At 39.0% G+C, this 16,753-nt stretch overlaps 1 protein-coding gene across 1 annotated transcript in view; it reads left to right on the forward strand.

Moving 5' to 3' along the window:
• The window catches only part of LOC125228404 (serine/threonine-protein kinase NLK2), a 173,452-nt gene that overhangs the window by 132,229 nt on the left and 24,470 nt on the right, over positions 1–16,753 (forward strand). Inside the window, 1 exon segment of the mRNA XM_048132968.1 lies at positions 2,048–2,154. Within this exon segment, the coding sequence (XP_047988925.1) occupies positions 2,048–2,154 (107 nt within the window).

A 16,753-nucleotide genomic window follows, 5' to 3' on the forward strand; every position in this document is an offset into this window, starting at 1 on the left:
CGCCGCGATTCATTATTTAAAGCCGTAATGAATGAACCACCGGCGGATTTGTATCCGAGATGCTTTCATGCACGCTTTAATTACTGTATCGCTTACTTAATTGATAGATTTAAATTCAACCAGAGCATCGAAAGCGTTCCGGTGCTTGAATCGGAAGATCCTCTGCCTTTTTTGGGCTGTTTTTGCTAATGTGACAGTTGAAATCGTTTTGCGGTCGCGCCTGGCAGCGCCGAATAGCCCCGGTGTAATTTTGATAATGGGCACGGGGGGCGTACAGATAAGCGAGATAACACAGTCGAGACGGCGCGGTCCCGGCATTCGCGCCCTACGGTCCTGCGAAGGGTGGAGGGAGGACGAATTCCCGTTGCCCAGGCGCGGCCCTCCCTACCGTGCGTGGGTGTTTAAATTGCGCTTTATGTTTGTCACGGATCGTAACGTTCAATACTTGATTTAGTACGGTATTGTCTTCCAGTACCGTTAACGGTGAGGCGTGCTTAAATCTTTATTTACCTTTATGTTGTGCCTAGGCTTTATCGGGAAGCGGCGACCGTGACTCGTGCGGGGGCCAGTAAATATAGCTCTCGTCTTTCTCGGTCTGCTTTGTTGCCTTTGTTCATCTGATAATGTCACAATCTTGATGATGTCTTGTCGTATTTGTACAAATAAAAACGGTAGTAACTTTATTTAAATTATTATCATTTAACATCTATTCCAGAGTTTTCGCTTATAGCAGGGGGAAATTAGCTAAAATTACGGCATAATTAATGGAAGGTTTTTTTAAATTGAAATATGTACATTATAGACCGAAGTTATTTTTCATCAACCCTCCCCACTCCTCCCTCCTCTGCGTCACCCCTCTACCCGCCGAAAATGCGGTTTTTCTCGATTTCTGACAAAACTGTTGAAGATACAGAAAAAGCGCGTAGGAACGAAGTAATCCTTAATAAATTTACTACAAATCATTCATTAACACTTTGGTTCTAGCACTTATAGTTTACGCGTGATCCGTCACGAAAGTTGGTCCTTTGCTGCAATCTTCTTTAGTGAATGTTAAGTTTTCGCCCAAAATGCATACGAAATCGTCGAAATTTGTTTGATATAACTAAAATATTGTAACTCATGACTAAAATAAAATTAAGGGGGAAAAATCACTACCATGGGTGGAATTTCCAATATGTCTTGGAATTCCAGTAACTATTTAAGACGTAATATTTTCACGGTAGTAGTCGCTAGGAGTACCATTGATCTATATAGTGTATCTATGACTGGGGATGAGCTTTTGGTAGCTGTTGGTAGAGCCCTGGAGTATCAATCCAGTAGCCGTGAGTTCAAGTCCCACCCATGGTAGTGATTTTTCGCCCTGAAATTCATTTTCAGTTTATAATATTTTAGTAATATCAAACAGATTTCGTAAGCAATTTGGGAGAAAACTTAACATTCACTAAAGAAAATTGCAGTAAAGGACCAACTTTCGTGATGGATCACGCGAAACCTATAAGTGCTAGAACCAAAGTGTCAATGAACGATTTGTAGTAAATTTATCAAGGATTACTTTTTTCCTACACGCTTTTTCTGTATCTATAACGGTTTTGTCAGAAATCGCGAAAAACCGCATTTTCGGCTATTTAAGGGGGGGAAGAGGGGTGACGCAGAGGGGGGAGGGATGGGGAGGGTTGATGAAAAATAACTTCGGCCTGTAATGTACATATCCCAATCAAAAAAAATATTCCATTAATTATGCCAACATTTTCATACATAACTTTCCAGAAGCAACGGACTATTAGGTTTACAATGAAATAACCTCCGACCACTACCTACCTACTGAAACGTCTATATTATTAGAAACACCTTTCATAAATTTATTGTAGACATCCGTGTCTACTTGCAATGAAAAAAAAAATTTTGATCTGTAGCAATGCAAGCTTGGTATACCTATGTTTATTTTGAACCTATCATTTTACACAGAACTGCAATTACCTATGTTAAATTTAACACATACCTATACGTTTACCTCCCACCGTGATAAAACCTTAACCAGCGCACACAGATACGTGATCACGGAGCTGCTACAGAGCGACCTGCACAAGATCATCGTCTCGCCGCAACACCTCTCCGCCGACCACATCAAAGTCTTCCTGTACCAAATACTCAGAGGTGAGTTCCCTTTTTCTTTTCTACTTGCACATAGATGTTATCAGTGTTATCACTAAGCTACTGTTAATCGTCGTCATTGCGTTCTCGCATATATGGGCATTTTCAGAATTTTAGTCCCCCCAATTAGTAAAAGTTGTTAACAAAAATTAACTCCCTGTCAGTTTTGTGACGACAATTAAGCATAAAATCTGTCAAAAAAATTACTTTTTTCACATTCTGAATGTAGATTATCGCTTAAAGTTTATGTAATTAGCACAAAAACAATATTTTTATTAAAATATCATGCTTAGTTATCGTCACAAAACTGACAATGAGTGAAGTTTTGTTAACGACTTTGGGGGGTCCTAAATTCTGAAAATGCCCATATACATATTAATTCGCACATGTTTGCGTCGCTAATGGCATTAGGTTTGAGCTACCTGGGTCTTTACTTATCAGTTTTGCACGTGTCACGCTAGAATACGTTACTCGCTAGCGTAAATGTCACGGAAATATGTTATTTTTACTTCTTAAGTAAACATTTCGGGGATCTTTTCACTTTCTCCATTCAGTGAATGTAATTTTTCATGACGGTTTTCCTATCCTCTAGTATGCTTTGAGTCGCTGTAGCTAGTACCTGTCACCTTAATAATAAAGTCCACTGAAAAATATTAATCACGTGAGTGCCTTGTAAGTATTCTAAAGCGTCAAAAAGTCAGGGTAAAGGCTATGCTCTAGATTATCGTGCCTCCGCAACACCTCTCAGTCGACCACATCAAAGCCTTCCTCTACCGAATACTCAGAGGTGAGTATTTGCATTTCAACTTGCGATAAACATTATGGTGATTACATCGCTAACAAGGTTCTAGTGCCTTTGCCGTGTCAAATTGGGTAACGGGATGTTAGCTTTGCTATTGCTATGTTTGCGTAATGTTAATTTTAGAACTTATAAAAGTTATAAAATATCATCCATTTATCGTATGGCAAGCTGGTAATGTGTGTGCAAAATTTACTCATTAGATAGCTTTGTGATATATTTTAAATTGCGATAAAGCTTTCGGCTTTCTAAATAACTCATTTTATATCAGAGTATGTGTTTAAGCAGAAAAACTTTATCTCTGTTTATAAGAGCGCTTTTTAAAGCATATGTACTAATAATAATAGTTGGTGTAATAAAACACACCATTGTAAATAAAAATAAGTTCTTAATCATTGTTACCGGAACTGTCTATAAAAAAAACTCTCGATTCAAACGAATGTCATAATTAAATGGATGACTTGGAATCCACCCAATACACATGTGCACGATATGATTAATTGAAGCACGAGTTGGTAAAGAGAAATTCATTAAAAATAACAGCAAAACTACATTATCCGACTCCCAAAAGATCAAGTTAAATGATCAAAAAGGTTCATTCACTAATGCAAAACTACAGTCAGGCTTCTTGAACGGTTGAAACGTACAGCAAACTTTTCTCATTAGACTCGGCGCAATCCCCTTGCGTAAGCTCCGTACTATATTGCCACGTACCGAGTTAATGACTCGATTTAAAATAAAAACATGCCAATCCCGCTGAGGTTTTACGTTTATTAAAGTAAAAAGCCGGTATTGGGGAGGAGGGTCCTGTACCGTAAAACTTGGGCCATTCGCCCAGCGGCTCTGTAAACAGCGGCGAAGGTTGATTGCGGGCTGGCCAGCGCTCGCCCGGTGTCCGCTGATAAATTCAGGTTTAGGCCTGTTATTTTCTCTTACTGACCGCCGGCGAGCGTTCATATCACCCCAACCAGTATAGCTATGCTCCAATATATAATATAGTTGTTTCGTTTCGCTCTAATGAATTAGAGGCTCGCCTGAGATGAACGCTCGCCGGCGATTATAGGTGACGGGAATACAGCCTCAGCTCCGGTGCCGCGGTGGCGAGTTGGCGACGTGACGCGCCCGGCGCGGCCACCTCCGCCTCTCCAGAGCTGTAAATCAATTATAACTCGCCATTGCTCATCATTTCCGACTACAACTCGCAATGACAGAAGACCTGACTAGTACATTACGTTACTACGTTGTTATTACAAAACCAACGCGACATTACAAGAGCTAATTTCACCCTAACATTAAGCGCATTCAAACTGAAGGATGATTATCCCCTAAGCAAAATCCATTTGCAGAATGAAAAGAATCTGCCGGGTGTCTGCTCCCTCTATTATAAATTTGCGCAATTATTCGTGCAGTCCAAAGATATTTCCTGTGAGTGAAGCGCTAAGGGAATGTAGATATATGCGATCGTTAAGCCTCCACTACCGCCTGTCGCGTTTAATTAAAAACTTTTATAGTTGCAGCGCCTTGATGGCCCAGCTCTAACTTGTCACGTAGACAGCGAGTCTTCTACAGAATTTCATTTTAGGGCGCAATGGCATAACACAGGGCGATAGTTCTGTCCAATACCTTAAAATGAAACTTGAAATGAATGCCTTTGTTCCGTTTCGGCACAAAGAAATGTTACTTTGTCTAACTTTTACACGGAGTGACTGCTACAAAGTACAACTCTACAAACGAAATGCAAATCTCTTTTATTTTTTATTTCGGAAGAATAATCACTCCCATGTTTTTAAGCCATGTTAGATACGGAATTTAAATGTTGGAGCGATCCGCCGGACTGCGCACATCGGTGACATAACAGATAGCTGAACTTCATTCCAGTATTGCGTAAGGGATTATTTCGCTACAAAAACGTGACGCCCGCCGTCCATCCGCTTCAAATTAATAATGTATGCTGTGCAGCCGAGCGTGACGCGAACCGAGTCACCGCACATTTGACATGCGAATGCATATTTCTCAAACAAAAAGGACCCCCGAGTGACTAATACTCTATTCAAATTTCATAACGCGACTCCTCGCCCGTGTTCATTCTGATTAATTCTGATGAATAACGCGGTATTGGTTCATTAAAAATTAAATCAATTATTCTTAGAGCGCGAGGAAGCGTACAGATTACATCGCAAGCTCGCGAGCACGGCGTCGCCGTAACGAGAGGAATTATGGAAATGCAGCCGTGGTCTCGCGGTGCCTCGACAATTTATGTGCGAGCTTTTTTTCGTTCAGGAAATCGCCTCCGACTGAGCGTGCCCGTAATGTAAGCTACCAGGGATTTACTCTGATTAATGTCAATCCCTTATGTTACCTTCGCACCGGCACCTTTTAAACTTGTATCGTGCGATTCTAACTGGTATGTTAATGTGTAGACGTTGCCGTCTTTCTGTAAAGCGCTAGGACACATCGATGGGAAAAAAATAAATGACGTAATTGACACAGCAGACGGATGAGAAGGGCAAGGGTGTAGACGTCAGCCGACGGAAAAACCGCTAAGTGGAAAGTGGCGTCCTGCCGCCGGTGCCACGTCTATCCCTCCCACTAATGGAATTTGCTTCGAGACATGTCGCCTCCCCGCTGAAAAGGGAGCTGCGTGCGTCTACGAACATTTCTAATATAATTTTTCACGTTAAGATAGGTGCTTCGTCTCTTTTGACTCATATTTATAAATATCCCTTGATGTAGGATCTTCGAATCGAACGCCGAAATCCTTCCATGTCGGACTGTAAGACTATAATTCTGTAATTCGTCATGGCCGCATGGCAATGTCGTTAAACCTTCTCAGCCAGCGATGTCACTGGCTTAATCCCTTTCCGGTAATTCTAGTTCTAATACTTTAACTATTATCATATAAAACACGGGTCTGCAGTGATTCGATGTTACGGGTAAATTTACAAATTACATGGTTTCTTAGTTTTCATACTCAATGTACGGAGTATTTATTTATTAAAAAGTTGAACTTGTTAAACGAGAACGTTTGGCATCTTGTTAAACGACACGAAGAACGACACTTGCAATCTTACTACGAGTATACAGTACTTACACTGATTGACGCAAAAATGTAGAACACTTTAATACCAGCATAGGAATCGGGTCTCGCACCAGGCCCTGTGTTCCAATCGTTTACCGAGCGCAGGCTTCGAATAGGAGGATATTTATTACCGAAATGCTTACCTGCGTGAGAATGAATCGTTCCGTAGCGAACAAAATGCTAGTCGTTTTTTGTCGCACTAATATGAAAAAATTATAGAGAGAGATATTGCCGTTTCGTTCGTTTGGTGAGGCCCTGTGAAGGGTTATTGGAGGACCTGAGCTAAATCAACATACGAGTACCTACTTAGTCGGCCTTTTGGTTACACACAGCCGTAGTTTAGTTGACTAATCGCAGTCACAGTTACATAAGTAGACCTACTCGCCTGCTCTCGATAACCTACCGGAATACACAACTTGGTATCTTTGTAAGGTGACGGATAAGTCAAACGGGTCGATGCGTGCGCGCCGGGTCGCTCGTGGCAGATGGGGCAGCTTTCACAATTAACGACCTAACGCCCGGCCAGGCCACGCTAATGACAAAGCCCTATTTACTGGAAGCTTTCCAAGGTATTAACAATTGCAGGAGCCCTTGGGATCGCCGCCGCTTCGTCAGGTTCTTATTTACATAATGAGAGATTACGTCTGAAATGTAATCAAAGTGATTATGAAAGGGTATGAAAGGGTATAAATAGGAGGTTTAATTTTTACTTAATTTTCTACTGAAGTACTGCTTCTTTAACCTTACTTATATATGGCATATAATTAACCGGGCAACTAAAATATCAAACGGGAAGTTAAGTCGGGCATACAATAATATAATTTGGCTGTGTTTTAATATTGTGGCGACAAAAAAAATATAAGAGCCTCAAATATTAAGCATCATTATTATTGAAAAAACGGCAGCAAATTTCAAGTGACAAAAATATTTCCGAGGAACATTAAACAATACTTTGGCGACTAAAATAATAATTGGCACCTAGTATTGTAAAGCGTAAGATTTTTATTATTTGTAGTCATATAGATGTTAGCACCTAAATAATTATACTTAGCTCATCGTTTAAAGTAGTATTTAAATTGCGGAGGCAACTAAAAAAATTAATTGGGAAGTAGGTTTTTTAAAACACATATAAAATCGTTTCTTTATGAAAACGGATTGAAAGGTAGCTACGTACCGATGGTCTCATCGGAAGATCAGCGCTGGAAGTCACCGGCAACACGCTGAGGTGAGGCCATTTCATGGCACTTCATTCCTTTCTGTCTTGTTGTTATTATGTGTATTTTGTCTTGCCTGTATTTATTTGTGAAAAATGTTTATTCTATTCAAACATCGTATTTGCGACCCGTAAACCACGAGTAGTATTTAAATATCTCTATAAGGGAACGCGTACCAAATCATTTTATACTAAGTATACAGCAAAACCGGCCAAGTGCGAGTCGGGCTCGCGCACAAAGGGTTCCGTAGCAGCAAATAAAAATTACAGTTAAATCAACCTATCTCAAAAACTATAAGAGATACTTTGATCAAACCAAAAATCGTTGAAAGAGTTAATTAGCATGCATCACCTCTATTTTTTTTAGAATTTTATACCCCGTAGTTATAAAAATAGAGGGGGGGGACATACTTTTTACGACTTTGAGAGCTGATATCTCAAAAACCGTTCACTTTAAGAAAAATGTTTTTTAGAAAACTTTATATCATTTTAAAAGACCTTTCCATTGATACCCCACACGGGTATGTACATCGAAAAAAAAATTTTCATCCCTCAGTTACATGTATGGGGGGCCCCACCCCCAATTCTTTTTTTTACTATTTAGTGTCATAATTTTGTAGCGGTTCATACAACACATATTCCCATCAAATTTCATCACTGTAGTACTTATAGTTTCCGAGTAAATCGGCTGTGACAGACGGACAGACGGACAGACGGACAGACGGACAGACGGACATGACGAAACTATAAGGGTTCCGTTTTTGCCATTTTGGCTACGGAACCCTAAAAAGGAGTGTAGGTATAAGCTTCTAATGGGTCGGTAACGCGCATATGATACCCCTTGAATTGCAGGCGTCCATAGATTACGGTGACCACTTTCCATCAGGCCGATCGTATGCTTGTTTGCCAGTTTGGTATTTAAAAACATTACCATGATATATTGATTTAAACTAACACGATCTTCACTCATATTATTAAATTAAAACGGGACTTAATCGCGTAAAACTTACGTTTTATATTTAACCCGACGTTTCGGACATGACATTACGTCCGTGGTCACGGGTAGACTGGCTGGGAGTTGTATCAACATCTTCTAGCTGTACGAGTTTTTCGAACTACCCGCACTTGATTGTCATCAGTCACTTTTACGCTAGGGTTGCCACTCTGCCTACATACAACACTCACGACATCCGATGGTATGAGACGGGAAGTTTTCTCACGTTTACACTTGCTAATCACTGGATTCCACGAAGATGAAATCCCTTGCCCTTCATTTTGATTGAAATTACGATGTTTCCTGATTTCAATCGCTTCACGTACTTTCCTGCTATAGTAAAGACGTTCAGTTGAAAGGACTTTGGGATTATGCAGTTCAATCCAGTGGTTCGGTCCTGACTCTAGCAAATGCTCGGCAACCGCAGACTTATTTATTTGTCGTTTTTTGACCGCCGCGATATGTTCTTTGACCCTTTCCGCTATGGTGCGTTTGGTTTCTCCAATATAAGAACTACCACAGCTACAGTCAATCTTATAAACGCCTGGCGTCTGATATGGAATAACATCCTTTGCTGACCTTAGTTGCCCCGCCACCTTCGACAACGGCATGTACACAGTCTGTATCGAATACTTCTTTAGTATGGTACCAACCTTGTCTGTCACTCCCTTGACATAGGGCATAAATGCCGGTCGTCTTGCAACATTCGGATGCTTCTTCGCAGGCTTTCGTCTCGGTTGCCGACAATCCACCCTGTACCCATTCCTTCTAAGAACCTCCTGAATGTGTGACATCTCACTCTCTAAAAATTCAGGGTCACAAAGGTCATGTGCTCTGTTCTTTAGGGAATTAACGACGGACATAATCCCAAAGTCCTTTCAACTGAACGTCTTTACTATAGCAGGAAAGTACGTGAAGCGATTGAAATCAGGAAACATCGTAATTTCAATCAAAATGAAGGGCAAGGGATTTCATCTTCGTGGAATCCAGTGATTAGCAAGTGTAAACGTGAGAAAACTTCCCGTCTCATACCATCGGATGTCGTGAGTGTTGTATGTAGGCAGAGTGGCAACCCTAGCGTAAAAGTGACTGATGACAATCAAGTGCGGGTAGTTCGAAAAACTCGTACAGCTAGAGGATGTTGATACAACTCCCAGCCAGTCTACCCGTGACCACGGACGTAATGTCATGTCCGAAACGTCGGGTTAAATATAAAACGTAAGTTTTACGCGATTAAGTCCCGTTTTAATTTAATAATATTACCATGATAATCGTATAGTATAATATTACAAGAACAGAATTATTTACTGCTAGCAGAAAAGTGGGTTAGGGTTAGGTTATTTTTTTAGTAGAATATAAGTCCTACCAAATTTTGCTATGGCATGATTCTTAGATACTTTGTATAAACAAAACAACGATAGCAAAAAGGAAATGAAATACAGTCCCAGAGGCACCGTTAGGTACGACGACGAGCGAAGCGAGGAGGAGTGTTAGGTGTCTTGCATCCCCAACACACATGACTCGCTATCAAAACAGAAATAGGAAAAAGATGGACAACTTTTTACCCCTAAATATTATGCAAACAAAAATCTACGGAAGTACTCTTAATAAATTTAGAAGATTATGTTGCTCATGAACATCATGCCAGCATAAGATTCGATATTTTAAAATCTGCGGAACGATTTATGCCAAAGCATATTCTGAGTAAGGTTTTTCTGCCAAAAAAATGAATCTTTCAGAGTGATGTTAAGACTGCGTAAGGCCGGCCTTAGATTCGATAGAGAACGTAAACGTAATGAAAAGTTAAATTCATTGTATAGAGACGAAGTTGCCAGCACTCCCAAACACCTAATTTCTTACTCATAAGTATAATATTTTGTCGACCATTATATATTATAAGAATCCTTTTTTTTTTATTAAAATGAAAGCTCAGGTGAAGAGTGCCGATGTATAAATTTTAAATGTACTTTTTATGATAATTTTTTATATAAATATTTTAAAAGAACTGTGTATTTTATATTAATAGAGAGCCGTTTTCCTATTAAACTGTATCTCTTGAATTGTTTCCAATATAATAATTCAGTTGCCAAATAGTTGGTACTCGCGTCTGAATAAACCGTAGCCGTAATGACATTAAAATGATACCTCATATTTAAATAATTTGAGGCCACATTTTAGTCGCCAAACTATTATTTTTGATACCCATTTCTATGGTTATTTAGTCGCCCGGTTAAATACGTGCCCTTATATATTATCCCGGCATTTTTACACAGCTCATGAAATGGAGTCCGCTTTAAGCGTATAGACCTACGTCCTTAAGTATTTGGTTCCAATTAAAAAATATTTTGTTAAGATGTGAATGTATTGTACAGGGCGATAAAGGCGCTAAATATTTTAAAGTGTCCTGCAAACTTTATACACATTGAAGCCAAAAGCAGCGTGTAATTCCCATACAAGCAACGGCGGCACATAAGCATTGTTCTACTTTACAGTCTTTCGCTCCTATTAGGAAACCTGTATCTTGTTCCTCGACCCTCTTGGGTATCGGCGCAGCGCGTGAGCAAACATCACGGTGTGAAACGATTAACTGTAGCCAGTGTTGCTCTCCAACTATCCATTGTACCGGGAATGTAACCCATGCGTTTTCAACTCCAGGGACGTTCTACAAGCCCTGAAGAGTCGAATTCTTAGACATGCCAGTGTTATACTGCGACATATATAACCACAATTTTCGAATAGGAATACTAAACTTTAGTGATAGGTTTGGTGACAGACAGCATTTCTATTTGAAGAAATGACTATTCGAGCTCATTTTATCAATTGATTGTTCAGAGATTTTATCAAATCACTAAAAAAATGTGAGGTGAAATTTTTTCGACGATTTGGTTATTTCACGATTGAATATGTGACTGATTTTTTTCTACGCAAATTACAATATGGAGAAGCCGTTCTTTCTGTATGACAGAAATGTCCTTATGTTTTGATAATTTCCCTGTAATATATATGTCGCAGTAAGATAGATAAAGCCGTTATATAGTCATAACCCTAGGGATATAATTATATGTCGTAACATAGTTAAACGAAAGCGATTTATTGCTATCTTACTAGGAATATAACTATAATACGTTACTAGTTTAGTCAAATAGTTATATGACTGGATTCAGTTTAGTGAAATGATTGTAGACAGGAGTGCGGCGGTGCGGCGGAGGTATAGTTATAACCCTAGGGATATAATTATATGCGTTAAACAAACAAACCACAGTGAAGAATTGTTTAGGGCAAGAATTTGTTAATTATTTCCAATTCAATGTGCTTATTCTCTCTAAGCACACAGACGGATGGACAGAGTCGCGACATAAGGGTTCCTTTTGATTTTTTTTGGTATAGAACTATAAAGAACCGGGACACCCGGTTCCAGTCCCACTTAGAGACGTATTATAATTATATCCCTAGACTAAGTTTAATCCAGTGATATAATTATATAACTAAACTATTACCGTATTATAATTATATTCCTAGTAAGATGGTTATGAATCGCTTTTGTTTAGCTATGTTACGGCATATAATTATATCTCTAGGGTTATAACTATACCTCTGCCGCACCGCCACAGTCCTGCCTACAATCATTTCACTAGACTGAATCCAGTCATATAACTATTTGACTAAACTAGTAACGTATTATAGTTATATTCCTAGTAAGATAGCAATTAATCGCTTTCGTTTAACTATGTTACGATGTATAATTATATTCCTAGCGTAATAACTATATAACGGTTTTATCTATCTTACTGCGACATATACATATACTGGTTGTCCTTTGCTTTAAATTATCTGCTTCTTGCTAGACAACTCATTGGAAGGCGACATTTGAACACTATCCCATTTTGTAACTTATTTCACCGAAATACGGCGTATAATTTATTTTTTCAAACAAGATATACTTAACAGCCTAAGAACATAGCGCCGATGCATTCCGCTGTATCACAACACCTGGTTCAACAAACGATGTTTGAAGTTTCAACCGAAACGTGCCATTGTGTGCTCTGACGTTATGTTTAAGTAAAATTCGATAAGGGTTTCGTTTGAGAAAACCATTTATAAGCGACATTTCTGCAGACTAAAAGAAAAAACCTGATGAATTTATGCCCGTGCGTGACTGTATTAGAAGTTCTTGTAAGGACGAAAGGGATATTTATAGATCTGTCTCGTATGATTAAATTCTGTGTTTTCTTGATCAGGCGCTCTATACAAGTACCTAGTCTGTTTCCACAAAAGGCTTCCAGTTTTGTCGATTATGGCGTTGATGTACATTTATTTTTAATCAACCAAGGTTACAAAAATATATTAAAAAAAAAAACGTGGAAATTATCATGTGCATTTGTAGAATAAACAAGATTATCCATGTATTCCATAGGTTGGCTGAATTTGATGTAACTTCAATAATCTAAATCGCAATGTATCTAAATCGCATGCGAGGTCGCGCGCCATCTGATCTGAATGAGTCGTAAAGCCCTTGATGATTCTGAAATTAGTTTGTTTCCATGAAAATTGCAATAGAAATTGACTCATTGCCCTTTAAACTTACATATAGTTACACACACCTCCTACATAGATACTCGAAAAGCAACCAGTTCAAAAAATTGTCAACAGTTTCTCAAGTGCAATTAAGGTGGCCGGTGCATTGTCCCCGTTGGGCAGGAGCAAGGACTAGCGACGCGCTCGGGCGCGCGCGCAGGCCGACGACCCGCGGTGTAATGGACCTGCCGCGCGCATCCTGTGCCCAAACGCCAGCTAGACGCACTGAACAACCTTAACACTAAACTCACAGTTTCTCAAGTGCAATTAAGGTGGCCGGTGCATTGTCCCCGTTGGGCAGGAGCAAGGACTAGCGACGCGCTCGGGCGCGCGCGCAGGCCGACGACCCGCGGTGTAATGGACCTGCCGCGCGCATCCTGTGCCCAAACGCCAGCTAGACGCACTGAACAACCTTAACACTAAACTCAGTCTAATAGAAATATACATATTATATAGTGTAGTTCATCTGCCATCCGGAATTATCCACATGGTTCACGTAGCCTCAACACTGAGAAGAACGAACTAAACTGCAATCGAAATTACGATTCATTCTCTATAACTAAAAAAAGTCTATCCCTTGAGTGTCGTTATATAGTTTATTACATTGTTATCTACTAGGTTCAACCATCAACTGCGTTTGGGGGGATAATTATGATGATTGATGTAAATTACCTTACGTCCTTTCACGGGCTATACGAGCGTAGCGTAGCGCTATGATATTTTTTCTAGTGAATGCGTTAAATCATCTTCACAGTTTAAGTCTTAAGTGGTAACAGACAGACAGAGTTATTTTCGTATATATCGAGTGACAAAACAGGATAGTCGTAAGGGCGCCGGCTTGACGTTGCGCGCCACTACGTTGTGTTTCACAAAGGAGGGTGCTGATGACCGTGCGAAGTAGGATAAAAGTTGGAAACTGACCCTGGCATCATTAATATTAGTGGAAGTCGTAAATCGGATACCTACCGGATATGGTAAGAAAAAAAATGCTAGATATTTGTATACTCATCATCCCTGTGACTGTGACTATAAATTCTGAGAATTCTCGCTGAATTTACTGGCGAGTGGCGATACTAAGTCCAAAGAACGAGATCCCTCGGAAGACAAATCGAAAAGTATTAATCTAGATTATAACTTCGGTGTATCACTTGCAAGCGAAAATGAACATTAATTACAAATGTCGAGAGACTCGAGTACCCAAATTACTTTGCTCGACGCGTGGACATGGCAATGGAAACCCATGATTTTGAGTTTAGGGTGTGGAAGATCCAGGTGTAACAATGCATACATGGGTACTACTCACGAGTATATTTATAGCATAATCGTGCCTTTCTTCAAGATAGCAAAAAAAAAAATTGCTTTTTAAGCAATCGCAAATGTTTACGAACCATTTGATTTACCATTCACCACAAAAGCAAAATTGTAAGCAAATTGCTCGTAAAATTGCCATAAATTCAAAGCTAATTACCTGGCGACGTATGAGACGGTTTGCTTTTGCAGTTATTGGACATGGACATGTTCGTAGCTAACACTAACAGCCTTTAATTAAAATAATTACAACAACGACCATGCACGGCTTTCTAGAACCCACCTTAGTTCATTTACCACATTTGACAGTCGTTTCTATTTGAAAGTCGAGTAAGCTGGCGAAAACTGCGGCCCGTTGGGAAATTAAACTGTATGCGACGAGTTGGCGTTAATTTGTTATGGCGCATCAGCGGCGGAGACCGGGCCGTAGTTTACTTTGTGTTAGTTCTTACATTTACAAAGGCACTGATTCTATTCTAATCATAAAGACACGGCCATTAGTGTGGACGAACTGAAACTAGGTTAGGATATATGATCGATCTTATTCCTCTGTTTGGTTTGGTATTTGTTATTTAACTAATTTACTGATTATTCTGATTAACTTTATGACCGTCATTTAGCATCCATATTAGTTAATGTCTAATTATGGCATAGGTACTGTTGATAATGCCTGACAAAGAGTTTGATTTACGTGTCTTGTCTCACTGAGAATTAATATTAAAACCGCACATACATGAAATTCCTTGACTGATGCACATGATATGATATTGCTAATAAGATTTGTAACAACTTCGAAACTCGCAGCATAAAGGCTCTCGTGTCTTAAATGATTAGACTTTTGATATTGGTGTAGGTATTAATAGGTATTCATGATTAGAAATCTTAAGCTTTTGAGTCGGTAACACAACAAAAGCACAGAGATTAACCTCATATCGTTTCAAAGCCAGTTCCGATTTTCGTAATTCCGGCGTCACAAATTTAATCTCCCAGCAACATTTTCTATGTAACGTGCTCCCACGTCGACTTGAATGCAAAAAAATTCACGTACTTTCCTTTCAGTTTGCCTCGGCCTCGGTCCCCTGGCGTACCCCGGTTCTCCGGCGCCATTATTCAGGCTTCGTTAAAGCAAAGGGCTAGGGCGAGAGACACGTCATGTCTAATGAGCTATACTTGCTCCCTACGCATTTATTATGTAAAGAGTACGGCTAGAATATGGCACTCTCTTACAAAAGCGATTTACCTACATTTGGAGCGCAACGCGACTCGTTATTTATTGTTCTTGTTCGAAGAATGGCCGTGCCTCGTTAGCTAGTTAACCTGGATTGTGATACTCTACCCTTCTAATGACCTAATCTAATCCACCAGCGTATTTTCCTTAGGCAATTGTAAACCGTTTTGATGTACTAATAAAAAATAACAGCAACGCATTAAAGGAAGTATGGTATCTAAATATCATATCAAAGGACTTAACGGGATGTGTGAGGCGTTGGCAGCGATATTAAAACTTGATATTGCGGTAATGATTCAATAAAGCGTGTTAAGTAAATCCACATGACTATGGCGATGAAAAAGGATAATATCTTTATTATATCAAATACGTTATCCTTCCGCGTCTCGGCGACGTCTAGCTATCTAGTATCGACCAAACGCAAGCAGTTACCGCCGGATTAGCAACCAGCCGCCTAGAGATGGGTAGGGGTGAGTAAATACTGAGTATTTACCCGTAATTTACTCAAAGCACCGAGTAAATACTCGTATTTACTCATTTGGGTGAGTAGAAACTGTTACCTAAAAATAATTTAAAAAAATGAGATTTAAGTAATTATTCGTGTTTATTTTAACTGTGAGGACATGTTTAAATGATATTTATATTATTAGAAGCTTATGGGAGTCTTAGTTTGTCGAAAAATAGGTAATCATTGCGAGAAAAAAATAGTGATAATGTTTAGTTAGCAGTTTTGTTTTAAAAAAGCAGGTATTTACAGTAAAGGTATGAGACTTAAATTAAATTGATGTTCTAGATAACGGCATGACGTTTGGAAGTGATTGTTAATGTGGCACTTACGACCTTTTATTAAAGGTTTTCTAAAGAAAACTCAAAAATGGCTCAGCTGATGACGTTTAAAGTACAAGTATTGTGTTTTGTATTATATGGACAATAATTTGACGGTTTCTGGATATTTTTCGAACAACGAGTTCGAAAATTATAAAGGTATAAACATTATTTCGGCCTTAATTATCGTTTTATTCCAAAACTGTTCATATTATTAAAAAACTTTTTTAGAAACATTCAATTAATTTTTAATGACCTATCAGATGATGTATAACACACTGGTAATTTCTGGATTTTATTTTTGTGAAAAATAGTTACATGTATGGAGAGCACGTCTTTAAAATAAAATTCATATAAATTTGATTACTTAACTTAGTAGCCGATATCAAAATACACCAATATTTCTAATTTGTATTTCCATTTCAGCACGCTAAATAGTTTATACCCACCAATTTGAGTAAAAACGAGTAAATACGGGTATTTTGAGTAAATACTGAGTATTTACTCGATATTTACTCTTGAGTATTTACTCACTACCCATCTCTACAGCCGCCTGACAAAATAGAATTCTCCTCACATCT

Source organism: Leguminivora glycinivorella, chromosome 7, assembly GCF_023078275.1.
Source record: "Leguminivora glycinivorella isolate SPB_JAAS2020 chromosome 7, LegGlyc_1.1, whole genome shotgun sequence".
NCBI lineage: Eukaryota > Metazoa > Arthropoda > Insecta > Lepidoptera > Tortricidae > Leguminivora > Leguminivora glycinivorella.